The sequence below is a fragment of the Anolis sagrei genome, chromosome X (assembly GCF_037176765.1).
Source record: "Anolis sagrei isolate rAnoSag1 chromosome X, rAnoSag1.mat, whole genome shotgun sequence".
Taxonomy (NCBI): Eukaryota; Metazoa; Chordata; class Lepidosauria; order Squamata; family Dactyloidae; genus Anolis; species Anolis sagrei.
In genome coordinates this window covers 46,467,265-46,494,824 of record NC_090034.1, presented here as the reverse complement: position 1 = coordinate 46,494,824, position 27,560 = coordinate 46,467,265, and the positions used below count along the sequence as shown (strand labels likewise).

The 27,560-nt window shown below is 47.2% G+C and overlaps 1 protein-coding gene across 6 annotated transcripts in view; it reads left to right on the top strand.

Moving 5' to 3' along the window:
* The first annotated feature begins 2,846 nt into the window (after window positions 1–2,846).
* The window catches only part of CABP1 (calcium binding protein 1), a 32,826-nt gene continuing 8,112 nt past the window's right edge, over window positions 2,847–27,560 (top strand). Inside the window, exon 1 of one of the 6 annotated variants that reach the window (XM_060785377.2) lies at window positions 2,847–3,433. In XM_060785377.2, the coding sequence (XP_060641360.2) occupies window positions 2,888–3,433 (546 nt within the window). In that variant the 5' untranslated portion in view covers window positions 2,847–2,887. Of the gene's footprint in view, window positions 3,434–7,668; window positions 7,822–21,310; window positions 21,959–22,168; window positions 22,859–22,905; window positions 23,708–27,560 lie in introns of those variants that run through there. The other 5 variants (XM_060785378.2, XM_067473292.1, XM_060785381.2 and 2 more) reach the window with 5 other exon arrangements.

Genomic DNA, 27,560 nt, shown 5'->3' with positions numbered 1-27,560 from the left:
GAGGCAGGTTGCAACATTGCTAAAACACACATTCATCTAAAAAAATCTTTTAAAATATACATATTAAAACATATTTCCACAAAATATATATTAAAATACCCAAAACGAAGATTGAACAGAGGACCTTGGTGTCCAAAGGGGTGGATTGGATGGGAGAAGGTAATACTTTAGGTAACCTGGACCCAAACCATAGAGGGCTTTAAAAGTCAAAACCAACACCTTGTACTTTGCTTGGAAACTAATTGGCAGCCAGTGGAGTGACTTTAGGATCAGTGTCATATGCTCACTCCTAGATGTTCCTGTAACCAAATGTCATTTCGTTATTGGTTCTGTCATAAAAACATGGAAAAACCTTGTTTGTGGCAAACACAAAACTAACAAGGTTTCTATAGTAGAACAACTCCTTTCAAAGAAAGGACCGCACAGGGTTGCTGTGAGTTTTCTGGGCTGTTTGGCCATGTTCCAGAAGCATTCTCTCCTGACCCTTCACCCACATCTATGGCAGGCATCCTCCGAGGTTATGAGGTCAGGATCGCACAATTAAATAGGAGGCAACATTTTCAAACCAGGAACAGAACATTTTTCACATTTTGTTACATAGTGCTAATAATAATAATAATAATAATAATAACAACAACCTTTATTTATATTCCGCCCTATCTCCCCAAGAGGACTCGGTGGATTAGTGGTACCTCCTGTGTGGCTTTAAAACAACACACCTATCCCAGATCTCAAATCTTCAGGAGAAACTTCCCAAAGAGCTGTGTATTCAACAGTGGAATAATAATAATAATAATAATAATAATAATAATAATAATAATAAAACTTTATTTGTACCCCGCACCATCTCCCCGATGGGGACTCAGTGAGGCCAAGCCCAAAACAACAATTACATAAAATAAAACTCTCTGCCTCGACACGTGCTGGGATTTTCTTCTTTGGAGGCTTTGAAGCAGAGGCTGTTGGGGTGGCTTGGATGGTGCTTTTCCAGCCTGGTGGAAAGAAGGGGCTTGGACTGGGAGGGCCCTTGAGGCAGGGATTCTTCTCCCTGCTCCGCCCTTGAAAGTGGAAGGCTCTGACCTGGAATGCCACTGACTTCTGTGCTGCTGTGATTCTTCTCCCTGCTCCATCCTTGAAAGTGGAAGGCTCTGACCTGGAATGCCCCTGGAGCAGTCTTCAAGTCTGAAGTTTTGGACTTCAACTGTGACCATTCCTAACACCCTACGGCGGGCATGGGCAAACTCGGGCCCTCCAGGTGTTTTGGATTTCAACTCCCACAATGCCTAACAGCCTATGACGGGGCATGAGCAAACTTGGGCCCTCCAGGTATAGGGTTACAGCCTGTGCTGGACGGGGTTACACTCCCCTTGAAGACACAGGTTCGCAGCTTGGGAGTTCTCCTGGACTCATCGCTGAGTCTGGAGTCCCAGGTTACGGCGGTGGCCAGGGGAGCTTTCGCACAACTAAAACTTGTGCGCCAGCTGCGTCTGTACCTTGGGAAATCAGACTTGGCCATGTTGGTCCATGCTCTTGTTACATCCAGGATAGACTACTGCAATGCACTCTACGTGGGCTTGCCTTTGAAGACGGTTCGGAAGCTTCAAATAGTCCAATGAGAGGCAGCCAGGTTAATAACTGGGGCAGCATACAGGGAGCACACAACTCCCATGTTACGCCAGCTCCACTGGCTGCCAGTTTGCTACCGGGCACAATTCAAAGTGCTGGCTTTGGCCTATAAAGCTCTTAATGGCCCCAGCCCGATTGACCTGTCCAAACACATCTCCTCCTATGAACCATCGTGGAGATTAAGATCCACCGGGGAGGCCTTCTCTCCATCCTGCCATTGTCACAGGCGCGATTGGTGGGGATGAGAGACAGGGCCTTCTCGGTGATTGCCCTCTGCCTATGGAACTCCCTTCCTGGTGAGATCAGGTCGGCCCCCTCCCTCCTGTCTTTCAGAAGGATGGTGAAAACTTGGCTGTGGGACCAAGCTTTCAGGACAGGGCAATAAGGCAGCGATAGGAAACTTTACCAGGCCAATTTAGATTTGATGCAGATGACCAAGATGGTTTAAAACAGTGTATCTTAACATTTTGATAAATGTTTTAAATGTTTATGCATATTCATATGAAATCTTGTCCCGGCATTGAATGTTTGCCCTATATATGCCATGCTCCGCCCTGAGTCCCCTTTGGGGTGAGAAGGGCGAAATATAAATGTTTAAAATAAATCAATAATAATAATAAGGTGTTTTGGACTACCGGCTGTTCAGGATTGTGGAAGTTGAAGTCCAAAACACCTGGAGGGCCCAAGTTTGCCCATGCCTGCCGTAGGGTGTTAGGAATGGTCGCAGTTGAAGTCCAAAGCAGCTGGAGGGAGGGCCGAAGTTGGCCCAGGCCTGCCCTGGAGACCCTGATCCAAGCATGTTTGGGGAAAGGGGCTGCCCTGCCTTGGGGAAGGGAGGGGAGTGGAAGAAGGATGGACAATTAGTTTCCCTTGGGGCTGCCAAGGTGTCTCTCCTTGCTCCACTCCCCCGCACAACTTCCCCGCAGCTTGTGGGCTGCTGCTGCTGCTGCTGCGGGGAAAAGCACTGCGGCGGCGGCGGAGGAGGAGGAGAAGGCGAGGGAGGGAGAGAGGGAGGGAGGGAGAGAGGGAGCCCCTCGGCCGCCTCCCTCTGGCGCTGTCCGGCGGCGTTGGTGCTGAAGCTGGAGGCTCTTGACTCCCTGAGCGCGATTGAGGGAGAGAGCGAGAGGGGGGGAGAGAGAGAGAGAGAGAGCGCCCCCCTCCCTCCGCCCCTCTCTCCCTCCTCCTCCTCCTCCTCTCCCCCCCTCCCTCCTCCCTCCTTAAGAGCCGCTCTCCTCGCGCACCTCCAAGCTCGCCGCCGACCATGAGCGCCTCCTCGGTGCGCAAGAGCGAGTCCAAGACGTCCTTGCTGCGGGCGGCGGGCGGCGGCGGGCGGCAGGCGCGGAGCCATGGGCGGGACGCAGGCGGAGGAGGAGGAGGAGGAGGAGGAGGCGGAGGAGGCGGACTCAGCGTCGGGAGCCCGGAATCTCCGCCGCTCCCGCCTTGGACGCCCGCCGAGGAGCCCAGCGCCAGGAGGCCCCTCTGCCACCCGGGCGCCTCCTCCTCTTCCGAGGGCAGCCTGAAGCGGAGAGGGCCGGCGTCGTCGGGGTCCCGGCGCGGCGGGAGCAGCGGGAGCAGCAGCAGCAGCAGCGGAGGCAGCAGCGGGTCCCGGTCGCGCTCCTCGCGGACGCCCAGCCAAGAGAGCGAGAAGGAAGCCCCGGAGCCCGGCGGGACGAGGGTGGCCAGCCGCGAGTCGCTCCACTCCGCCGACGGCGCTTCCCCGAAGGGCAAGGGCCCCGCCGCCAAGGGCAAGGAGCCCGACCCGCTCTTCCAGCGCCTCCACCCGCTGCTCAGCCCCGTCTTCGGGCAGGTAAGGCGAGGCCCCCTCCTCTCCTCCCCTCCCCTCCGGGACCTCCCCTCCCCGCCTTCCCTTCCCCGCTCCTTCCTCCATGGAAATGCGCTGCTTCTCCTCGCGGAAAACTTCTCCTCGACTTTGCTTCGCTTTGGCGGGGAAAGAGAGGGGTGTGTGTGTGTGGGGTGGGGGTACCAATGGCAGCGATGCCTACAACTGCCAACCTCTTTGGAGAGGGATTCCGCCTCCCGACAGCCAAGCCAAGCAGCCCGGGCCCTCCCCCGCCTCCCTTTCGACACCCAAGGAAGGCCTGGGACGCGGAGGGCGGGAATCCGCTCCCGGCTCCCGCGTGGGGATGGAACGGGGCAGGAGGAACTTCGGCAGAAGTTTGTCGGGCTTGCTTTCCGGGTGGGTTCCTGCCCGGCGGAAGCGGGGCTGGGCTAGGCGGCCTCCAGGGCCCCTGCCACCATTCTTCCCACGCTGGAATCATCACCACCATCATCCTCGAAGTGTATTTCTCCCCGCCCTCTTGCTCTCTCCCCGAAAAGATTCAGGGCGGCTTCCAAACATAACACCTAGACAGAGGTAATTTTCGACGGTAAGCAAACAGTATTTTGCCCCCCCCCCCCAACCAATCACTGATATATATTTTCTGTTCATCGTGGGAGTTCTGTGTGCCATATTTGGTTCAATTCCATCATTGGTGGAGTTCAGAATGCTCTTTGATTGTAGGTGAACTATACATCCCAGTAACTACAACTCACATATATCAAGGTCTATTTCCCCCCAAGAGCGCCTCAAGAGCACCCCTGGGCAAAACCAACTATACTGTGAATGCTTACTTTGCGTAATGGGTTGAGCCGCCCCTGCACCTAGACCTCATAACCTCCGAGGATGTGCAGGCAAAACGTCAGGAGAGAATGCTTCTGGAACACGGCCAGGCAGCTCGAAAAACTTACAACAACCCAGTGATCCCGGCCATGAAAGCCTTCGACAATACATAAAACATAACATTGGCAAACATTCAATGCCATCAAATCAACACGAATACATCGATACATAACCAAATAAAAGACATTGGCTGGTGAGATGAATCAAACAGCCAGTCGTCATGGAACTGTAGCCAGGCAATGAAAACTGTACGAAATCTCAAAATATAACTCTTCAATAAATTACAAGGTATTTGTGGACTGGGACGCCTGGGCTTCCCTGCAAACCAAAGGAGGGAAAGCAGTCCCAAAAACAAATGGGGGCTCCCTTTGGACTGATTATGTCTCCTGTCCATGCAATTTGAATTATGCTGGCTTCCAGATAATATCTGTGATATTATTGTTGTTGTTGTTGTTGTTACCAATTGATCTGTTGCTTCCACTGTCATTGATGTGTTTAGGTGAGGAGTCCTGTGGGTGTGCTACGCCAGCGGTGGGCCCTTTGGCCAAGGCTGCACAGAGGTAAGAGAAGGGGAGCAAAGCCCAGGCACCACTGTAGCAGCCTCTTCCTGCGGTGCCTTCCCTGCTTCCCAGCAGTGGCTTTGTGACCCAGAGGCCAGCATGCTCATACTGGCGTAGTGCATCAACAGGAACCCAATCTCGACCAGCCATCGCCACTCCACAAAACCAGGTTCTACCCATTTGCGGAGACCTCTGTGAGCATTTTTTTCCATCTGCACACAAAACTGATTTGTGGACCCAGTTGTGCAACTGTTTGCAGGGCCTCTACTGGGTTGGCCCCCTCTAGGCACAGCATCTGAGGGGAAAGGAGTGGGAGATGCTCTTGAGTGGCCCCCTCTTGGGATGAAGAGCACAGGAAGGTCAGTCTCATGAAGGGTCGCCCACCTGCCTGCCTGCTGTGCCATTCCAAATGGTGCCACGCGTGTCCTGCCTCAGGTGACTGCCCCACCTCCCCTCCCAGATGGGCCACCTGCGGCTTGACATTTGAATGCGAGCCGTGCAAAATGTCAAATCCAGGTAGTTAAGGCTGTCTTTTATCAAGAGATTTTCTGCTGCTGCTACTGTTAAAGCCACCTCTGCCCAAGGAAAGAGCAAAGCCAGAAATGAGATGGGGAAGTTCCCGAGGAGGGAGAATCGGCTCATTTTGGCACTTGCTTACAACATTTCCAGAACCCAGGAGGGCAGCATGGTTTGTGGGCTGGGATGGGCTGGGATGTATGAGTGTGAGAGCCACACCCAAACCCTTTCTGACCCAGTTCCAAAGCTCTAGAAAAAGTCCCCCAAGTTACGGAGCTGGGCAAGAAATTGTCGCTTTCCTCCTCTGCACTTCGCTGCTGGTGGCAAAGTCCTCCTGGAGGTGACATCCCTTCTCCTAAGGGTTTTGTCTTCACCAGGGATGTGGTGGGGGAAAGAGTATGCCCTCGTGTCTCATTTTTGGCACAGAGACAGCCCTCAAAGTTTGTGGCTACAACCCTGCTCACTGGTTGTGCGGTGTCAATTAATCCAGGTAGTGCCATCAATCCCATGGCAAAGGCATCTGTTGGCATGCGGACCTTGAGGCGAGCAGAAAACCGCAACAGGCATCTAGCCTCAGTCTCCAGGAAGAACTCTATTTGTGTGAAAACTAAGTAAGGCACAGTATGGAGCAAAGTATGGCAAGTTGGACAGGTTTGGATGCCAACTTTCTGCTCTCGGCAGCTTTCAGGGACTAGACAGTGTGCCAAAAATACCCCTAAATGAGGAGAGAAATGAAAGTATTTGGAAGCCCAGCATGGTTTTTGGTGACGATAGTGGCCTAAATCCAACTGAAGAAGAGGAAACCGGAGACAGGTCTCAAGGTGCTCAAGAGGTGAATAATTCATTGGTAAATGTCCCACTGCATTTCACCCTGCATATAATCTCAAATTCCTTCTTAAAGTGTTGCATAAAATTATATCTAAAAAGACATCACACGCCAGTACATAATCGCACCATTCAAACATTCCCAGCCTTTGAAATCGGTGTTATACTTGCACACTGCCTTTGGCCTGTCCATGCCAATTTGAAACTTAACTTTAAAAACATCAAACTGAAACTCACAAACCATTTAAGGAATGAAAAAAAAGAAGCTTGTAAACGAAGGCAAAAAGTTGTGTTTGGTTTTTTTAATGTTGGCAGATGCTAGATATCATTTAAGGGCACTTTGATGTAACCGGGCAGAAGTAAAGAGGAACTCAGAAGTCCATCAGAGTGGGAGGCAGTCAAGATCCATATTTTAGTCTCTGGGGACCAAAGGATTAGGTGGAGGCTCTTCTTTAGAAGCTTCTAAACAGAGGCTGGGTGGCCATCTGTTGGGGGTACTTTGAGGGTGATTTTCCTACTTCTTGGCAGGGGGATGAACTGAATGGCCCATGAGGTCTCTTCCAACTCAATGATTATATGATTCTAAGATCCACTGGGCCTCTTTTCTTGAGCGAATTCTTTCCTGATTCTGTGCACATTTCTTTTTCTTTGATTGTTGAGCAGATTGGAAGGTGAGTTTGGACAAGAGATGTAGCATAGTTAAGCATGCATGACACAGCTCCAGGTCTTGGACAGCATTTTTTTAAATGTTGTGTTCTTTTAGAAGGGTGTTGCCAGTCCTTTCGCCAGTAGAAAACGTGGTCCAAAAAAACTGGAAGGGAAGCACATTTCAAAAGAGAGTGCGGGGGGGGGGGGGGGTTGTATGTTGTTTGTTCCATGTCTCTGTCCTCAGGCAACGAGTGAGCTCTACATATAAAGTTATCAAGGGAAAAATGGAAGAGAATCTAAACTTGCTGCAGCTTAGGTCTTCATCTAGCCACCGGATGTCAAGTTACTGTCTTATATGGCAAGGAGTAATTGAGAACAGAATGAAACTTTGAAGAGCACCAAGAAGACTAGGGCTCCTGCTGAAGCACTGTTTTGTAGGTAAAGCCTGCATTCTTCAGATAGTCAATTGAGGTGAAATGACAAGGTAGATCTGAGAGCCCTCTGGGGATCGGCACAGCAAGCAGAATGGGTGAAAAAGGGACAGAAAGCCCACAGTGATATTGTGCCTTTATTGTTCAGGGAGTGCTGCACATGTTACATTGTTTGTGTGTATGGGGTGGGGGTGGGGGTGCATCAGTGTGTTGCTTTTGGAATGAGAAAAAAATTCCTCGTCTTCTCATATGGCTGTGTCAGTCAAAATGTCCCACCCTTCTCAGCAATGGCATCCCTTTTGGGGTGTAGCAACAGGAAGGGGCAACCGGAAGGCATCTCTCTCTCTTTAGAGTCATAGCTTCCTCTGCCATTCCCACCCACCCCTCACTTTGCCACATGACCTGCAGTCATTTTATCCCCGCCACCACACTTTCCTTGCATCATTGTGCCAGCCAACAGGACCATGGCCAGAGCGCCAGGCTTGGGTTCTGGAGTCCTAGGTTCAACATCTTCCTGAGCCACAGGCCTTTCCAGGTGAGTTTGGGTTGAGAGTAGTTGTGAGCAAAAGCAGAGGCAGGCAAGCTGAAGGGTCCTTTCCATGCCAAGTGGCTGTTCCGGAGTCTCTGTTAATCTAAGCTGCTTAGAAACTACAATTCCCAGGAGCCCCATGTCCGATGACAAACTCAGGGGGGCTGTCTTCCCAAAGTGAACTTCCATGATAATGTAGCTCTCAGAAGCATGGATGGCTTGATTCCCAGCTTGGATTGAAATGGCAGAGTAAATGGAGTGTGCTGATTTGGATTGAAGGGGGGTGTTTCAGATCTCCTGGGAAACAGAAAAGTCGCACATCAGGGGGAAAGTTCTCGCCCAGCCCCTTGCCATCTGTATTTGTTGTCAGTTTGCAGGGAGACTGTAATGCCGGAGATAGAAAACCTCCTGCAACCTTCAGTCTGTCGATATATTTCATCCTTATGCCACTTTGTTCTGCTTCTCTTGTAGACCCTGATGATCTTTTCAAGGGATCCCATAAATGAGTGGAGCTCACCATTCTGGCTTTGAACAGGTGAACTCAAGAAGTTATTAGGGGGTGGGGGTGACTTCAGCTCCCAGGACCCCCAGACAGTTTGGCCAGGAGTTATTGGGAGTCTATCGTTTGTAGTCAAGAGGTCACTTTTGCGCATCAATGATCACTTAGGTGAGATTCCATATCCAGGGAAAGCAAATGCAGGTGTCAGAGCAGTCTGGAGCATTACTTTTAGTGCAAAGAGGGGGTATCAATTTAAGAAATGAAGAAATGAGCTCAGTGGAAGGCTGCTCCTTTCAACCTCCTTTTGACACTTTCCCGGATATATCTATTGAAGACCGAGATCATGGCTGGTAGGAGATGACAGACAGAAGTCTGAAACAGGCAGGGGCATCAAAGGAGAAGGATGGCAGGATTGTATTAGCAAAAGCGCTGCCTTCTTTTATTAGCCATGTTCTTTCAAAGAGAGCCAGCAAACCATCCTTTCCTCGTCCTTCTGTCTTTTGGCAGTGTGCGGCAGACTCTCTGCGAGTGAACAAGTGGGTTTGTTTCCTCCCCAAACAGGGCTTTTCACAAAATGGGGAGCCTTTCCTCCTGTTCCTTTGATGGGAAAGCCTCCCCAGAAAGTGTTTGACCTCTGGGAAGGGAACTCCCTGTTTCCCATTCGTTCCTCTGGGACAACCAATCAAGAGCAGAAAAGCACTGAGCTGGAGCTCAGAAGGGGTTCGGAGCGGAAAAGTTCTCACCAGGCAAAAGCGGATAGCCACAGGGAGGCATGGCATGGTTGGGAGGGCAGCAGCTGTTTTGGTAATGGGGTTTCCGGTGGTTTTTGGCCATGCTGAACAGCCCTGGCTTGGCTCAATTTGTTTTCACAGTGGAGGACTACACGGGGAAGCAGATGTCCTTTCATCGAAGGATAAGCGGCAGCCTTGCATTAGACTAATGACAGGTTAGGAGTCAGGCGTGGCCGAGTAATTGCTTAATATGAGCAAAGGGCCGGGCAGGGAATTGTGCTGCTGGCACAGACACAGAGAGAGGCCTCGGTGTGGGAGATGCAAAGGCATCCCTGCCAAGAACCGAGGTGAAGCAGCCGCCTCGGGGGCCAGATTTTAGGCTCAAGGGGGAAGGAGCGAGAGATTTGGCCTGCCCAGCTCTGTCTGTGAAATGAATGGGGATCATGCAAGACTGCTCCTTTCAAGGGGAACATCCTTTTGGATTGATCAGAGGTCTGAAGACCATGCCCTTTGAGAAGTGGCTTAAAGAGCTGGGTCTATTTAGCCTGCATAAAAGTAGCTTAAGAGGAGGCATGATAGCCAGGTTTAAGTATCGGTAAGAATGTCACAAGAAGAGGGAGAAGGCATCTTTTCTGCTGCCCTGGAGACTTGAACTCAATGGAGCCATGGGTTCAAATGACAGGGAAAGAGATTCCAATTGAACATTAGGAAGAACTTCCTGACTGTAAGAAGAGCTGTTCAACATTGGAACTCTCTGCCTCAGAGTGCAGTGGAAGGTCCTTCCTTGAAGGCTTTTAAGCAGAGACTGGATGGCCATCTGTCAGGGGTAATTTGAATGTGCTTTTCCTGCATGGTAGAAGGAGGTTGACTAGATGTCCTATGTGGTCTCTTCCAACTCTATGGTTCTATGATTGTGCTGGTGGTTTCCCTGTCAGTTCAGACATCTGTAAGAATCTGCTCTTGGTTTCAGTCTGAACTTGAAAGCAGTTCTCTAAGGCTCCAAGCCCTATTCCTTAAATAAGATCAGCACCTTAAGAGTTATTGGGGCTAACTGATAGGATTTGGGCCAATCTCTTATGGAAGAGTAGACACCGAAGGAGTCTGCCTGGTGAAATAGCTCTCCTATTCTGCAAAGCTCTTTATTACTCTAGTGGATAAACTTACAAAAATTAGGATCCATAGTGCAAAAATGTGTGAGAGTGAGTGGTGCTTGCCTGACTATATACCCTAAAGAATTCAAGCGTTCTTGGGCCATTTTAGAAATCTTATTTAAGTGTGTTTTTAAAAAAGGAAAGTAGAATAGTTCTATAAGATAGGATGGTAAGAGCATCAAGACCATGCATGGGCAAACTTTCTAACTTGGGGGCCGCATGGCAGGCCAGAGCTGGGTGGGCGGGCCAGAAGGGAGGGGGTTCTCCCCAAGTCCCCTCCCTGCCCTTTCCTCCCCTTCCTCTTCTCTTTTGGAGGCAGAAAGTGAAGGAAAGGCGGAAAACATTTGGATCCAAAAAGGGTTGGCCTTAAGATGAGATGGTGGATGGGAGAGGAAAAAGTGTATCCTTTAGATCCTGTATTGCCCACTCCTGATATATACATATAGAGTTCTAAAACTGGAAGATGTCCCCAAGGGCCATCCAGTCTAACCCCTGCCATGCAAGAAGGCACAATCAAAGCACTCCCGATAGACACCCTCTGCAGAAAAGCCTCCAGAGAAGGAAACTCCAAGGCAGCCTATGCCACTCTCCAGGGAGTTCTCCCTAATCTTTTCAGTCAAATCTCTTTCCCTGCCATTGGAACCCATTGTTCCCTTGTGCTCTGGTCTCTAGAGCAGCAGAAAGTCAGTTTTCCACCGTCCTCCTCAATAGGGCACCCTTCTAAATCTTGAAACATGGTTCTCATGTTCCCTCTCAACCATCTCTTCTCCCAGCTAAACATCCCCTAGGAGGAAAGGAGGAAGGAAAAAGAGAAGGAAGGGAGGGAGGGAGGAAGAGAAGGATGGAAGGAAGAGTGGAAGTGAATGGAGGGAGGGAGGAAAGAAAAAAGGAAGGAAAGGAAAAGGAAGAAGGAGAAAGAGGGAAGGAGGGAGGAAAGAGAGAAGGAAGAAAGGAAGGAGAAATAGAAAGAGGGAAGTAGGGAGAAAAGAGGGAAGGAAGGAAAGACAAAAGGGAGGGAAGGAAGGAAGAAAGGGAGGAAGGGATGGATGGAAGGAAGGAAGGGTGGATGGGAATGGAGGGAGGAATTGAGGGAAGGAAGAAAGAAGAAAGAGGGAGAGAGAGAAGGAAGGAGGAAAGAGAGAAGGAAGGAAGGAAGGACGAAAGGGTGGGAGGGAGGGAGGAGGAAAGAGGGAGGTAAGGAAAGAAGGGAGGGAGGGAAGGAGAAAGGAAAGAGAGAAGGAAAGAAAGACAAGGGGGGAGGAAGGATGAAAGGGAGGAGGAAAGAGGGAGGTAAGGAAAGAAGGAAGGGAAGGAGAAAGGAAAGAGAGAAGGAAAGAAAGACAAGGGGGGGGAAGGATGAAAGGGTGGAAGGGAATGGAGGGAGGGGTGAAGGGAAAGAAGGAAGGAAAGGAGAGAGAGAGTGGGGGAAGGAGGGAGGAAAGAGAAGGAAGGAAGGATGAAAGTGTGGAAGGGAAGGAAGAAGTGAGAGAGAAAGAGGGAGGGAAGGGAGGGAGGGAAGGAAGGAAAAAGAAAAGGAAGGAAGGTTGGGGTTTTTTTATTTTTCATATTGTCATGTATTCATGTGTTTTATTTAATTATGATGTTATTGTTTATTGTTCGCGTTTTCGGTTTGTGTTTTTGGTTTTCTTTATTGTAATTGTCATTTGGGCTTGGCCTCATGTAAGCCGCTCCGAGTCCCTATTGGGGAGATGGTGGTGGGGTAACAAATAAAGTTTATTATTATTATTATAGGATGGTGAGAGAGGGGAGGGCCTGAGAAAAGAGTCCAAGGGGCCGCATCTGGCTCCCAGGCCTGGGTTTCTTCATACCTGACATATACAATGTGGGGTAAATGTATTGTGGCAACACAGTAATCAGGAACAGATCCAAAAATTAAAATAAATTCTGCATTACTATGTAGTTAAAATGTAAATACTTTAGGACTGGTTGTTGGCCTTGGAACTTTAAAGGAACTATCCAAGGTGCTGAAACCATGAATCTTGAACCTTGGACAGTTCCTCTAAAGCAGGCATGGGCAAACTTTTCTCTTTTCCTTTTCCCTTTTCCGCTTAAGTGGCTGAAGAGGAAAAGGACGGGGCCTGAGGCTGTTAGGAACTGTGGGAGTTGAAGTCCAAAACACCTGGAGGGCTGAAGTTTGTCCATGCCTGCTCTAAAGACTGACGTAACTACCTAGAGTAGATTCACTGCACTCCTGACATAAAAACCTATGGCAAAAAATGGGGATCCAGAACCATTTTTCTTCTGAGACCAAAGTGGAGGAAGAAGGGGTGAAGAAAAGAGAAAAAAGAAAAGCAGAGCCAACGGCAGAGAGAAAACTCTGGGATAAAGGCAAAGAGTGCCTGGCTCAAAGGAGTTCTAACCCCTGCTAGTCGTGTATATACAATTTTATTCCATTTCAAGATAGTGAGCTGAATCCTACTGTTAATTTCCCAGGGGAGCAGACCAATTTAATCAATGGGATTTACCTGTGTATTAACTTACCATTCAACAGTGGGTTCAGTGAATCCAAGAGCATGGAGGCATTATATCCCAGACAAACGCAGGCCCCGGAGTACCCCTAACTGGGGTGTCCTGCACTCTTTAACTTTTTTTAAAAAAAAACAACAACCTGATTTTCAAAACCAGAAGTGATTTTCTGACCATTTCCAATTTAGTGGGTTTTCCCCCCTGTAGTGTTAGGGCTTTAGCATTTTTCAATGTTGAAGGAGGAATAGTCCATGGTTCAAGTGCTGGCTTATGCTTGTGCCCTGTTATGGGTAAGTATGAGGTGGACAGTAAGATCATGTTTTGTACCACTGCACCCAGAATGTAACAAGTAACTAAAAGAAACTAGTTACTTTACAGATACAGGGAAGTGCAATGTTACTTTTAGAATGTTATAGCTGCAATGAGAAGTGGAAGCTTTAATGCAAAGAGGGCTTGCCTGTAATGGGTAGGCTTCAGCAAATTAGGTGCACAGATTCATGTTGACGGTAGACATTTCAAAAGTAATATTTTATTGCTGATGTTGAAAGGAGTGAAATTTATTTTTTTGCATTATTGTTAATTTGTTAATTAAATCAATGTTTCAGACTATGATTTGGTGAACATTAACCACAAGATGATTTTATTGCTGCTAGTATACTGTTTGATTGTTTTAATTAGTTATAACTGTGACATTATATGGTAAATTTGTGTATTGTATATTGTATTGTATTTTGTGAATTGTTAGGCATCAAATTGTGCCTTTTGTAAGCCACCCTGAGTCCCCCCTAGGGGGTTGAGAAGGGCGGGGTAGAAGCACCCCAAATAAATAAATAAATAAATAAGAAGTCACAAGATGGACAGAGAATACCATGATTGGCTGTCACCCTGTTGGCCCATTTTGTTACTGATGTTTTCAAGAATGCTTTCTAAATGGGTTTTCCATTGCCTTCCTTGGTCTGGACCTTTTAGATGTGTTGGACTAGAAATCCTCTAATCAGATCGATAGTTGGAGGTGGAGGGATTTGTAGTACAATTGATCTGGAAATGGCCATGTCTGAGTGGGTTATGGGAAAGCATGGGATCTAATAGCCTGATCTGTTCTATTATGTGCACGAGGCCCTGCCCCACACCACCAACATGTATGCTTATTTATTTATTGTGTCAGAAGCAAATTGAGTATACAGTTATAATGTATTACAGGCTGCTGCTTCCCGACGGATATCAGGTGGTGCAATACTGGCCAAACAGTATAATTTCTCCAGCAGCATAGGGCACAGACCTCCTGTGATAATGCCGCATGTCTCATTAAGGGCCATATGTTTTAACATGGTGAGATGTATTTCACACTGTGCATGCATATTCAGCAATAGAGTAGCAAAGTGCAATGGCAGATGTCTTCACTGTGTCTGGTTGTGACCCCCAGGTTGTGCCAGTCAGCTTTCATATGATATTATTTCTATCACCCATTTTTTGCTTGATAGTCAAGCAGTGCTTCTTATAAGTCGGAGCATGGTCCAGGGTAACTCCCAGGTATTTTGGTGTGTTGCAGTGCTCCAGTGGGATTCCTTCCCAGGTCATCCTCAGAGCTCAAGATGCTTGTCTGTTCTTAAAATGAAAAGCACACATCTGCATTTTAGATGGATTCATAATCAGCTGCCTTTCCCTGTCATATGCCGTAAGAGCACCTAAAGCTTCAGAGAGCTTCTTCAGTTCAACCATTTCAAAGCTCCCTTCTTGAGCAGTGATGGCATGATCGTCAGCATAGATGAAACTCTCTGTCCCTTCTGGCAGTGGCTGATCATTCGTATAAATGTATGCTGTTCACTCACCATTCAAATGCTATGGATTTTTTAAAATCTTGATTAGAAAAAGTGTATAAGACATGAGATTTCAGGCCAGTGATTCACTGAACAATTGCCTACAAGGACCATTTGCTATTTATTTATATATTTACTACATTATTACCCTGCTCTATCTCTACCCTGAAGGGGACTCAGAGTGGCTTCCAGTTTGGCAATGATTCAATGCCACATTGAAACATAGAAGCATATAAAATACACAACACATGAAGCATTAAAATAATAAAACAAACCATATAAATACATTTAAATAAACTGTTAAAAGCATTGCTCCTAATCCCACATTTATAGTCCAAGCCTATATAGTTCAAGCCAAGATGAACATTTTTAAACAGAAATATTGAGAATTATTTGGTTTTGGTTGAGAATTTTTAAACAGAAATATTGGAAGTGCTCCTGAGCATACAAAGAGCATTTCCTCCCTCTCCTTAATCTCTTAGAACCAAGAGATATAGTCTTTTGCACATAATGCCCAGGAATTCCAGATATATTCCCTAACATCGAATGTTTCTAACAATGCCTGTGCTTCCCTCCCTTCTTGTGAGAACCCCCCTCAGCACAATGAGTAATGGAGCGAAATCTTTTATTCATTGCCTCACATGAATAATGAGCCCTGCTTACCAGCAAATTTATTTTTTAAATCGCACTGGGGGAAGGGAGAAAGGAGCTGGCATGTAACTTGTTAAATGTATTTACAGGCATCGAGAGAGAGTCTCTCACAAACGCCAAACCGATTCAGGAAGCCTCAAATTAGCATGCATATTACATTTCACTAAATGGAAGGGTTAACTAGTGACCATATAACCAGTTAAATTGAACCAGTGGTTTCCCAGTTCTGGGATTGTTAGAGCCTTCTTTTACCAGTTGATTTCAGAGGCCTGTCAAAAACAGAGCAAATGGCCAACATAACACCTTGCCAGCTAAAATATGCCCATGGAAGGAGTCCCCCAAAAAGTGAGCAGAAAAAGGGAGGAGTGTGAGAGAGAAGCCACATTATAGGCGATCCAAATCTCTTTTAGGCACAGTGTTGTCAGTAAAATGCTAGGCCAAGGTGAGGTACTCTTCAATCGTTCCCAGCACTCTTTGGCAGGAGGGTTTGCAATTCAGCATGTCTTCAGCTGGTGGTCTTGGACTGGATTCCTGTAGATATTTTAATGGTGGTATAACTCCTGGAGAAAACATGCAAATGTGAGTAGAGCAATAGGTACCGCTCTGGCAGAAAGATAACAGTGCTCCATGCAGTCCACATGACCTTGTAAGTGTCTACGGACAACGCCGGCTCTTCAGCTTAGAAACAGAGATGGGCACCAACCCCCAGAGATGGACACAACTGGACTTGATGTCGTGGGAAAACCTTTACCTTTACCTATAACTCCTGGGTTATTTATTGTCTTATCATAACCCCTGAATCTATCTATCTGTCTATCTATCTATCTATCTATCTATCTATCTATCTATCTATCTACTCCCCCCCCCCCAGTCTCTCTGATTTGAAGGCTCTTTTTCTACTAATATGGCACCCAGAGCGGCTTATTATAAAAGTTAAAAACAAGATAGTTAAAACAACAGGAGACACCAAAGTTAAAAGAGTCTTACACAGTCCAATTAAAACATTGATGTAAAACAATTAAAACACAATAAACACATAATTGAATTTTTAAAAAGAAAAAACAGAGCACCCATTGCACATATTTCTGTCCCCACTTGCCAACCTGCAAGAGGAATGCCTATTCCCATGACTCCATGCCAACAGGAAGATGTGGAATGGATACCACCTTCCATTGTCTTTAAATGTTTTTATTCCATGAATCTGCCAGCATCACTCATTTCAAGATGTTGCAGAAGGAGGTATCCTTATTTACCCACGTTTGCCAAGAGTCCACATTCAGTACGATTCTCAGACTTCCGACGTAACAGGGTCGGCAGAAAGCTATGCTTTGCCAACATAATTGTTGGATCTCATCCCAGAATAGGAAGAGGGTCCAGCCGTGACTGTGGGTCACCCCCATGATGGCGTTTGTGGTGATGACTTCCACAAAGGAATGGTTCTCTCTCTCAAGAGATGCCCATGAGGGCACGCAAATCTATCTGTAAAACAAATTTACTATCCCCAGGCCTGTGTGTGTGACATTTTCGAGAGACCCTGTGGCGGCTGGCTTGACTTGGTAGCGCTTTACTGCAATGCCAGGTGCAGAGCGCTGGGTGCCTCCGGGAAAGGAGAAGGAGCAGGGCCTCGGTAATTAATTCCTTTGCAAATGAGAAATTCCACGGAGGACATGTTGGCCTGATTTTGATCTCCCAAATTGGCTTTGAAGTTGGGGGATGTTTTAAGATGCACAAGAGGGAAAGATGGCTTTCTTTCTCCAGCCCAGCTCTGTTTGTTGGGATGCTTGAGACGAAAGGTACCAAATGCCATTTTTGTGCCCTCAAATAGGTCCAGCACTCTGGATAGGGCCTTCAATATTCAAACAAATGCATTGTAACTAAGGTGGAAATGAGTGGTCTTCCAAACGCAGGCTGAGTCCCTTCAGCTATAAGTAGTGAGGAATGCTGGGAGTCCTAGCCCAACTGCATCTGGAAAGCTGCATGGTTCCCCAGGTGGCACAATGAGTTAAACCCTTGAGCCGGCAGGACTGCTGACCGACAGGTCAGTTATTCAAATCCAGGGAGAGCAGGTTGAACTCTCTCTGTCAGCTCCAGCTCACCATGCAGGGACATGAGAGAAGCTTCCCATAAGGATGGTAAAACATCAAACATGTGGGCATCCTCTGGGCAACATCCTTGCATGTGGCCAATTCTCACACACCAGAAGCAACTTGCAGTTTCTCAAGTCACTCCTGACATGAAAAAAGTAAGAATAAGTACTGATGACCCACCTTGACTGCAAGAAATCCATACAATAAGAAATAAAAAAGACTGACCGTTTGTTGTCCTTACATGATACCCCGCTAATGTGATACCTTCCAGGAGCTGCCTTGTGACCCCAGTGATAGGTCCAACTCTGAGTGATGCAGATTTTCCCAACCTGCTACTCTCCTGATGTGTTGCATACCTGGCTGGGTAGTTATGGTAGTTATAGTGTAGCCGATATAAAAGACTGGGGAAGGCGGGCCCTGTAAATAGATCCGGACAGCAGTCCTACCTGCTGCCAGTCCATGCGTCCCAGCTGTTCTTCCCGAGGCACTCGCTGCCACTCTAGGGCACATGCTGTTGTTTCCAGAGTGTCCACTGTAGTTCCCGGGGCATACTGCTGTCCCATCTGTTTGCTGTTCCCAAGACCTTTTCACTTAAGAAAAAAACCCCGAGGAAGTATTAAGCCAGTCCAGGCTGCTGGCTGGCTGAAAGAAGAGGCATGTAACTTGTTATGGGGCAAGCGGTAATGGGGAGAAGATCCTCTATTGCCCCTTTTTCATCTCTTGACTCATGTACTGCTCTGTGAGGACCTGCCTGGTGCTTGCTATGTGCCGGGATCATTCCCATTGCTCTCTTAACCATGACACTTCTATGATATCCTGTGGGCCCCAACCATCATGTGGGGAGAGCCGCTCATGGAAGGAGAGACTGGCACTTAGTGGTGGTGCACTTTGCAGACAGAAGGTCTTTGGTTCAAACCATCTGGCAGAGGAAGGAAAGACCTCCATTCATGAACCCCGCGTTTATTGGAAGAGACCTTTCTGGGCTGGATTGACCCATGGTCTGATTTGGAGTCCGTTTCTCTTGCATTCCCAACTGGTGACCCTGAAGCTGGGCAAACAGCATGCCAGCTGTCAACACTGGCCTACCAGGTGTTTGAGCAGGCCGAGTTCGAATGATTCATCAGGCCAGGAGCCTAATCCCTCTTGTTCAACTCAGCCATGCATTTTCCATTGGTTGTAGCCAAGCTGCCGTCTAGATTGAAACATCTGCTTCTCCAATTTGCTCTGGGTCCTCTTTTGCGGGTAACAATTCCCAAGCAGTGGGTTGGCACAGCCTGTTCTTGATCTTACAGCAGGGAATGGGGGGGGGGGGGGTATTAGGCTTCTCTCTCTTTCTTTCTCTCTCTCTCATCTCCCAGGCCCAGTTTCCTGTCTCTGCTGTGATAAGATAGGAAGCCACTTACATAAAGAGGAGAGGAAGCTCTATCCCATCCCCCCCCCCTCCTCATGCTATTGATGGAAGAGAAGGAGAACAAGGCTGTTTTTGGGGCAGGGGGTCTCAACATTGACATACCAGTTGGCATTCCTTTTGCCTCCTTGCAGGCTTTGCAGGGGGAGGGCCACTTACTTTTCCCATCCATTAGCATCCCAGCATCCTTAAATATGAAGCCCCTTAATTCAAGCAGCCTTTATTGTGGTGGCGAGGCTCCATACCAAGCCCTGCTTTAATATTCCTTAGCTCTGAACCATTTAGTAGACTTCTGAGTGATCACTGCTGAGGGCTCAACTCCATAGGAGTTTTGGTGGTCCATTCTGCTAGATCACATGCTCTCCAATTATCCCAATTTGGCAGGAATAATTTTGTCCTCCCACTTTTTTGTCTACTTTTAAAATGTCCCAGTTTCTTGTGCTCTTCCCACCTTTTCACTCTTGTCCTTGGCTTACATCGGGGCCTTGGTTCAGTGCCCCAGTCTTGTCTGTTAACTAAAGCGGTGAGGATGCTTAGCAAGCCAATTCTGCTGTAAAGACCTCCCCCCCTTTTCTGGCTTAAGTAGGAGGTGCTGCTTGAGATCTCCAAGCTGCCCTTCTTTGGATAGACTGATGGAATCCGTGGAACTTCTGAAAGTATTGACTTCTTACATTCCCCTTGATTCAATGGACCTACTCTCTCTGGATGCAACCATTGGGTTTAACGTGAGTATATCTCTGCTTCCCTGTCTCTTCTGCCATTTCTCTCTGCTTTTGTCTGAATGCCCATTATGTCTATCTGATTTGGAAAGTTGCATCTTTGACCAAGTGCTGTATGCCTGACATCCAGCAATCTTACATCGTCAAGTATTTTCTCATTGCAGGCAAGGGCATGCCATTATGGTAATTTTCTCCCTGCTGTGGGAGAAAAAGTGGCATCCTATTAGTGAATTACGGCAGAGTAAGTTGGATTTGCGCCATCACAACTCTTGTTGATGCTTATTGCGGAGGTCAGGATTCTGGCCACAGGACAACTAAAATCCCTTCCAGAAGCTCCCTCACCCCAAAAGGGCTGTTGTCTGAGAGTGAGGCAGACAACTGCCTCACTCTGTTGTCTGAGAGTGAGGCAGATACCTACGGGGCCCTCTGAGCTCCCTCGATTATGTCCCTGCAATGTGTCCAACTACAAGAAAATATCTGGATGTGTCATCACTCATTGCCCTACTCTCTGACAACACAAAAACTGCCATCTCAGGTGGATTCTGCTGTTTATAAGGTGAGTTTGGTGCCAGGGAGTCAGAGGCATTATCCAAAGGCATACCTATGAGATATGTGCACATCTCTCCATGTGCTAAGGATCTTGGGTCCACATGTCCAAACATCTCCAAACAGTATAGAGGAATTATTCTACACATATTTCTCTGCAAAAAACATTTTTTTTCTGCACAAGAAGTGTGTGTCCTGCGCAGGAGTTCCATTTTATTACAAAAGCCACCTGTATACATGAATTCCTCTGCAACACTTCAGGATGTTTAATTCCTTCTTTTTTTCAACCTGGAAACAAATAATTGGGAAGATCTTTTCCCTCCCGACTACAGCCGCCAGATGTCAGGCTACAGATTGGCAGAAAACCGATCTTAAATTCAGCCCTCCAAGGAGGCCCATTCCTATGGGAAATTCAAACCTAGAGCACAGCTGAACATTGCACTGCTCTCCAGATGTTTATATAATGTCATACAGTTCTAAATCTGGTGATTGTAATTGTTTTTGAAATTGTATAGCTAGGTTTTAATTGATTTTTCCTATGAGGCAGCTTGGGTCCCACTCTGTGAGGAAGGCAGCATACATATGACATAAATTGTTGGACTGCAACTCCCTTTCTTCCTTATCCTTGGCTCTGCTGGGAGTTGTAGTTCTACCATATCTGGAGGCCACAGAATGCCTGGTGCTGATTTAGAGGAAGGGTTCCCACTTGGCAAGGAGGGTCCTAAGGACCCTCAGAAGCTGATAAAGAGAGAAGAGATTCCTCAATAGAAAGACCACAAAGCAAAGTCATGCTGGTGCTGTCTGTTTTGGCTTCAGGGCCGCTTTGGACATGTTTTACGTGCCAAGGTGATGATGGCTCACTGAAAGACACAAAACGCTCTTAGCAAGCAAATTTGGGGCGGAGGTCTGAAAGTCAGCCATCTAGTTATGTAAAACCACTTTTAATCGATTTGGGACTCACTTCGATTCAAGCAATCAATGTTCCTGTTTCCAAAGCTTTGGTCAAGGAGCCATTTTCATGTTTCCTTTTGGTATTTGCAACATTTGAAAAATTAACTAAAATTATCAGCCAGGGTTGGCCCCTATGGCTAGAAGGGAATGGCCTCCTTACGCTCTGAAATTCCCTTCCCCAGGAATGCTCCAGCACCTAAATGGCCTCAGAACCACAAATCAAGAAAAAACTGGATTGAATTCCTGGTGAAACCCATCCCACACTGACTTTGTCTTCTGGGAAGGGCGGATGGGTCTCCTCTATCCGAATAGTGTTTACCATACGCTTGAACACATGTGCAGAAATGCCCTTCCCCGAAGAGTGAGTTTACCCAGGCATCACAAGACCTGCCAGCATGATGTGGTGGGCTTGCCCTGCTGCCACCATGAGCTCCAGCCCTCTTAGTGTGCATAAGTAGATTGCTTTCCGCCTGACCGGCTGGTAATCAACAGTCTCAGCATCATCTGGGGAGGGGACAGAGAGGCCAGCAGCACCGGGGAGAAGGAGCTGGGGACCAAGGGGCAGGACGCTCCTGGCCTGAGAACGGAAAAAGTCACTTCTCCTGGGCCTGCCTTCTCTTGGGTCCTCCTTTCTTCTCTGAGGGAAGAAACAGGCTCCTCACTTGCGCACGGAGTGGTGGGAGGGACCGAAACTTTAATCTGATGTAGATTGTATCCATCCACTCTCCCACTCTGTCCTTCTCTTCCCCTGTGTCCCTCCCTCTGTGTTTCGCGCTCTTCCCTTGCCTGATCCATCTCTTCAAGAAAGTGAACTTTAAGTTCAAAAGAGAAAGGGAGAAAGGAAGGAAGGAAGGAAGGAAGGAAGGAAGGAAGGAAGGAAGAGGAGGAGAGCTTTTCCGAAGAGAGGGGTTCTGCTGGTGTCAGCCAGTGGAGCTTTGGATTTGACTAGTGCCTGCCTTTTTCGCTTTGCTCCTAAGGACTCCTTTTAATGGAATCAATTGCCCGGTTTCCTTTATAAACCTGTCTCCCGGGAAGACAGCTTCAACATAATATGGGCAACTGTGTGAAGTCTCCACTGAGAAACCTCACCAAAAAGGTAGGTCTTTCCAGCCAGGCTGGGGGTCGTTCTGCCTCCAGCACGGCCTCTTTGGGAACAGGTCACAGTGTTACAAAGAGCCAGGGATTACTTGTGGGGTGGAAGGTGGGGAAGGGATCTGTTTTGGGCTTCCTGTGGATCTCCTTTTCCCCACGGTTGGGGGGCAGAGGCCGGAAGCCATCACTCCGGGGGGGGGGGGGAGTGTTTGTGTGCATGAAGGCATGGTTCCTTGTGTGTGCAGTGGTATCCCAGTGTAAGTATGCGCAGTCCCAGGCAAGTGTTTTTGAAACATGGTGCACCAGCCTTTGTGGGGGTCCTCTCGCTTGTGGAAAGGAGCAGAGGTATGCCTTGTGGGGCAAAATCATTCCTTTCAGCAAGGGTAATTCTTGAGATACTCATGGGTTGGGCCCCACATTGTTTCATGGATGTCCCTGGCAATCTGCTCACCGTTGGCAGAACTTACCAGAGGTGTTGGCTCGTGCTCTTTGTCCCATGAGTGTGTCTTTTTTGGAGATGATTCCCCCATTTTTTTTTGTGAGGTTCGCAACCTCAGCTATCTCCAAGCGTGGATAAATTGGGTCCCTCCTTCCCTTGCTCCTCCCAGCCTTTCTTGAAAGCTGGGGTACAGCCGCCCCTTCTGTTCCTTCGGTCCCACCTTCTCTTGAAATGTAGGTCAGCGCACATGGATGCCTTGGAGGTCTGGTGCCAGTCCTTATTTACCCTTGAAAAAATCCTTTCTGGTCTTAAACAAGCTTGACATGAGCTGACTCTTACATTGTTTAGTGCTGCACCATTTCCCATTCATGCCCTTCGTCCCTGTCCCGTGGCTCAAGGAAGGTTGGTGGACTAATGGCGCAGCACCTTTTTGAAGGTGGTTCCCACTCTTTGAAATCACTCTGGGTAAGTGGGAGGACAGAAAACTTTCTATTTTGACCTTTTTCGATCTATAGGCCCACAATTAATATTAACCCAGCCACTATTACACTGCGGGTTTATAATTGGGCCCTTGGTTTTTAGTGGATGCTTTCGCCACCGATGAATTTCCATTAGACTTTAGCAGTATTTCTGGTCTTCATTGTTTCCCCGTTCTAAATCGATCTCCCTGCAATCTGATGACGCAAGTCTCTGCAATTACCTTTTGGCAGGAAATGCAAGAGTGAGGATTTTATAAACAAAAACAACAAAACCCACACAGCATCTCGGGATTATTCACTTGGAATGCTTGAGCAAAATAGTCCTTGTGTGGGAAAGTTCATTTAGATGTTTTCCTCCGAAGCAGCATGCGCTGGGAACAAAAGTTCAGCACCTGCCGCAGGTGCAAGCCAAGCCCATGAAATGATTCATGTCCATCTGGTGATGCTTCTGAATCAGTGGCTTGAGCATGAATGGCAAGCATCTGTTCATTATGGAATGATCAGAGGAGATTGAAAACCCACGCAAGGGGTGATGAACCTACGACTAAGAGAGCATTGTGGTAAACACACCCTCTTTGTCGACCTTTATGTCATAGGGAAGGATGGAGATTCATGTGCATTTGGGTAGAGGGAGGGTACACACATATGTATTGAACCAGGAATACATTGTGGTGCAATGGCATGCATGTGGAGAGAGGTACAGATTTGGACTTGCATACATGGCTGCGTGGAGGCATTCCCCTGTATGAACACGCACTCTCGGACAGACACATGCCTCTCCTTCATGTGTTTGAAGCCTGCCCACATCCCATGTTGGTCCGGGACCATGTTTCAGGTTGTATGTGCAAATGTTTGATGTATGTGTTGGCAGTCAGCTGAAATGTCTGTGTCTGTTTGTTTGTGTGTGTGTTGATTTGTGTACGTCTCTCTCTGTCTTCAATGCTGAGCTGGTCCTGGAGTTGATGCTCCCCAAGAGCATCTTCACGGAAGCAATTGGGACAAAACGTGCCTTTGGGATGACGGGTGAGACGGAGCCTCTCGGGAGCAAGCCAGCATTAGCAGCCCAAAAGGACAGATTCCACTTCACCCCTTGCAAAAGGGAAAGATACTAATCACAGATGACAGAGCACTCCCTGCCTTGCGTCCTTGCGCAGGGTCCGTCGCCAGAGGTCCCATTGCTCTCTGCTTCAGCAAGAGACCAGAAGCGAGGATTCTTGCCTCTCGGCTGCTTTGACAAGATGCAAAGGGGCTTGGAAGCATGCGAATCTTTGTTAATTTCCATATTGGAGGCAAGAAGCAATTGATTTAATTTTCTCCCTGCTGAGAGAAAGCTCTTCCGAACCACACAGTGTTCAAGAGACTACTTGTAGTTCAGGACTTATTCTGCTCAGTGGCATTTTCTGTGCAGAATACTGGTTTTTTAGGTAAGAAACTTGTGTCATGTGCAAAAAAAATCACATTTTCTGCACAGAAAATAAAATTTCTGAACAGAAAATCCCACTTTTTTGCCACACAAAGTTAAGTCCTGAATTGTGAAGCTTCTTTGGAAGCAGAATTCTCTCTTCATTTGCACCTGTTCTCCACATAGTTGCAAAATTTATTTCCATCCTTGGTAAGTAGTCCTTATTTAGTCAGCTACTAGTTCCATTATTATTATTATTATTATTATTATTATTATTCAGCTACTAGCTCCATTATTGCAATTCTCTCGAATCCATCAATTATAACCATACTGGCTGGAGAATGCTACAGTATGTACGCATTTTTAAAAATCCCCTAAATCTCCAGGGGTTAGGAGGAAAGGTGGCTTCCAATATAATTAAAGAGAAAGAGAAAACACGATAAATGCAAGCACTTATTAACATATAAATTATGTTAATCCATTGCGTAGTTGTTATGCAACAGACAAATTATGTTATATTAAAATGTCTGTCTTTTAATCTGGATTGAAATTGAAATTATGTGAATTTCAAGTTAACCACCTTCTCAGGGATGGTTGGTAAGAGAGTGGGACTGCACCCAGACTTTGGAACTCCTTCCCTGCGGAGGTTTAGGATGGCCTGCTTTTGGCAGGCAAAGGGCCTTTTTTATTTTATTTAGAAGGGAATAATTTCAAGGAAAGGGTTGCAGGGAATAGAACATCTCCTCTAGCAAAATGTGAGCTATCTTTAGTTTTCATTACCCAAAGAAGTACATATATGGTAACATATAGGTCTGAATTCTATTTGTAGTCCCAACTAGAATACCAGCCAAATGTTGGACGGCAAATCTACACATAGGTAGATCCCACACATTCAGAGTGTTTAGGAGTAAGAAAAGAGGGCAGAATCTTCCATGCAGTACTTAGGGCCCTTCCACACAGCCCTCTATCCCCAGAATATCAAGGCAGAAAATCCCACATTATCTGAGTGTGGACTCGGATAACCCAGTTCAAAGCAGATATTGTGGGATTTTCTGCCTTGATATTCTGGGATATAGGTCTGTTTGGCAGGGCCCTTAATTCCATGCCTATCTTAGTTGTGGAACTATGGGTGCATCTACACTGTAGAATTAAGTCAGTTTGATACCACTGTAATTTCCATGGTGAGGGGCCAGCACTCTTTGGCAGAGAAAGCTAAGGACCTTATAGAACTACAGCTAGCATGATGCGATGCCATTGAGTCATAGCAGCTTTCTTTTCAAGCCAGGAGCGACTTTAGAAACTATAAGTTGCTTCTGGTGTGAGAGAATTAGCCGTCTGCAAGGATGTTGCCCAGGGGACGCCCGGATGTTTTGATGTTTTACCATCCTTGTGGGAGGCTTCTCTCATGTCCCCGCATGGGGAGCTGGAGCTGACAGAGTAGTTAGTCATCTAAACTGTTTTAATTTGACAGTGTAACACCAATTTACACCAACAGGATTCTGTCCTGTCTTGCAGTGTTGTAGAACTTTGTCACATAAGTTTGAAAGTTGGCAACGTGATCATTCTCCTCTTGAGACAAGTTTGAAAGAGAAAGTGTGTTCTTTATCTGCTGTTTATGATTCAGTAAACTGTATACTGCTTCAGAAAACCCTTTTGTGGTGGGCCCTAAGTGACAGAGGAACGTATGGAAACATTGTGTTATGTTGACCTTCTCTGGAGCCGTCCTCTCCTCCTTTTTCCAGTCTTTGTGCCCCCACTTTGTATGGATAGAAGTCCTTCCCATCCACATTGTCCTGGCCAATGTGGACGCCCCCCTCCCGCACTGTATCCTGCTCCTCTCTTTGGCATGTGCCTTTGTTGTCATTGATGGTGATTCTGGCCTTGATGCTATTCATGTGCCCATTACCCCGATAGCATCTGACCCGAGCAGATGGGAGTCTGGGGCTGTGCTTGTGCTATGCCGAAAGCTACCATCAAGCGGGATGTGTGTTGTTCAACAAACACACTCTTGCCAATGAACACAGCCGCGCATGCAGAATCTGTGAGCATCTGTGTCCCTGTCCTCAGCTCTGCCGGAAGGCGCTTGCAAATGCACTGCTGCCCCCACTCAAAGGAAATGGCTGAGAGAAAATACTTTCAGTCTCTCATGAAAATAACGACGGGCTTGTTCGTGTTTACTCCATAAAATCCAAAGGTCCCTGTGAACGCTGTCGGGTTTTTTATAGCCGCATGGGAATGTCAGGATGAAAACCGGCTCTGCCAGAGCCCAGGCAGCCTATGGCTATATATGGCCAGCTGTGGGCTCTCCAGACAGGCCTGAGACTCCCAATCCAGGACTGTTCTTTGGATCCCCCTTCCCTGTGCTTGGAGGGACCTGATGCAGAAGCCACATCCTGTAGAATGGGGTCAGGGAATGGAAGAGAAAACAAATGGGGTTACAGAGGGCTGATCAAGGCTCATGGTGCTTAGCTTATTGTACTATGTAATATTTAATGTTTTGCTTAGACCAAAAAATATGTATAGAGAGAGATTTGCAAGGCCTGTTCTATGGACGCTAGGAAGCACCCATTTCCAAAACGTCTGCGGCCCTTGCTGCCCTCTGTTCTGCCATTACAATGGTGGGCAGTATTAGAGTTCATGCAGTGATCTTGTGTTAAGGAGGGAACACACCAATGACTTGGAAAAAGAAACAAAGCTTTACTGTAGGAACTTCATTCTAAAATAAGACTCATGGGAAGAAGAAGAGATGGGGAAACATACCCAAGAGTATTAGTTTACATCGCAAAGGGTAGGCAAACATAGAGGGAGGATGCTCCAGGTCACTGAGACTATCTAACCCTATGACTACTACCCACTGAATCACTTTTCACTCTTTGTGCTAAATGCTGTTGCATTGCAAACAGGCAAGGGGCAGTCTTCCAGATGTCACTGGACAGCAACACCCAGCATTTCTCCTCACTGTCTGTTCTGGCTCTGGGACTGTAGCTTTGTGTCTGGTGAGTCAGGGGAAAGAAGGACAAATCACATGCCAATGGAAGGATAGCAAAGAAGGGGGCATCCTTGCCTATGAGCAACCACCAAGAAGGCCTTCCCCATCCCTATTGGGGCTCATGGGATATGCTATCCCACACCATCTGGAGGGTTGCACTTTACAGCCTGAATGGTGAGGACAGAGGAAAGTGAACAAAACCTTGAGTCTTGACAGATGTTGAATTTGGTGCCCATTTTCAACATTGTGCCTGTCCCATTGTCTTTGGCACTGGGAAGTTGATGGACCTAAACCTTA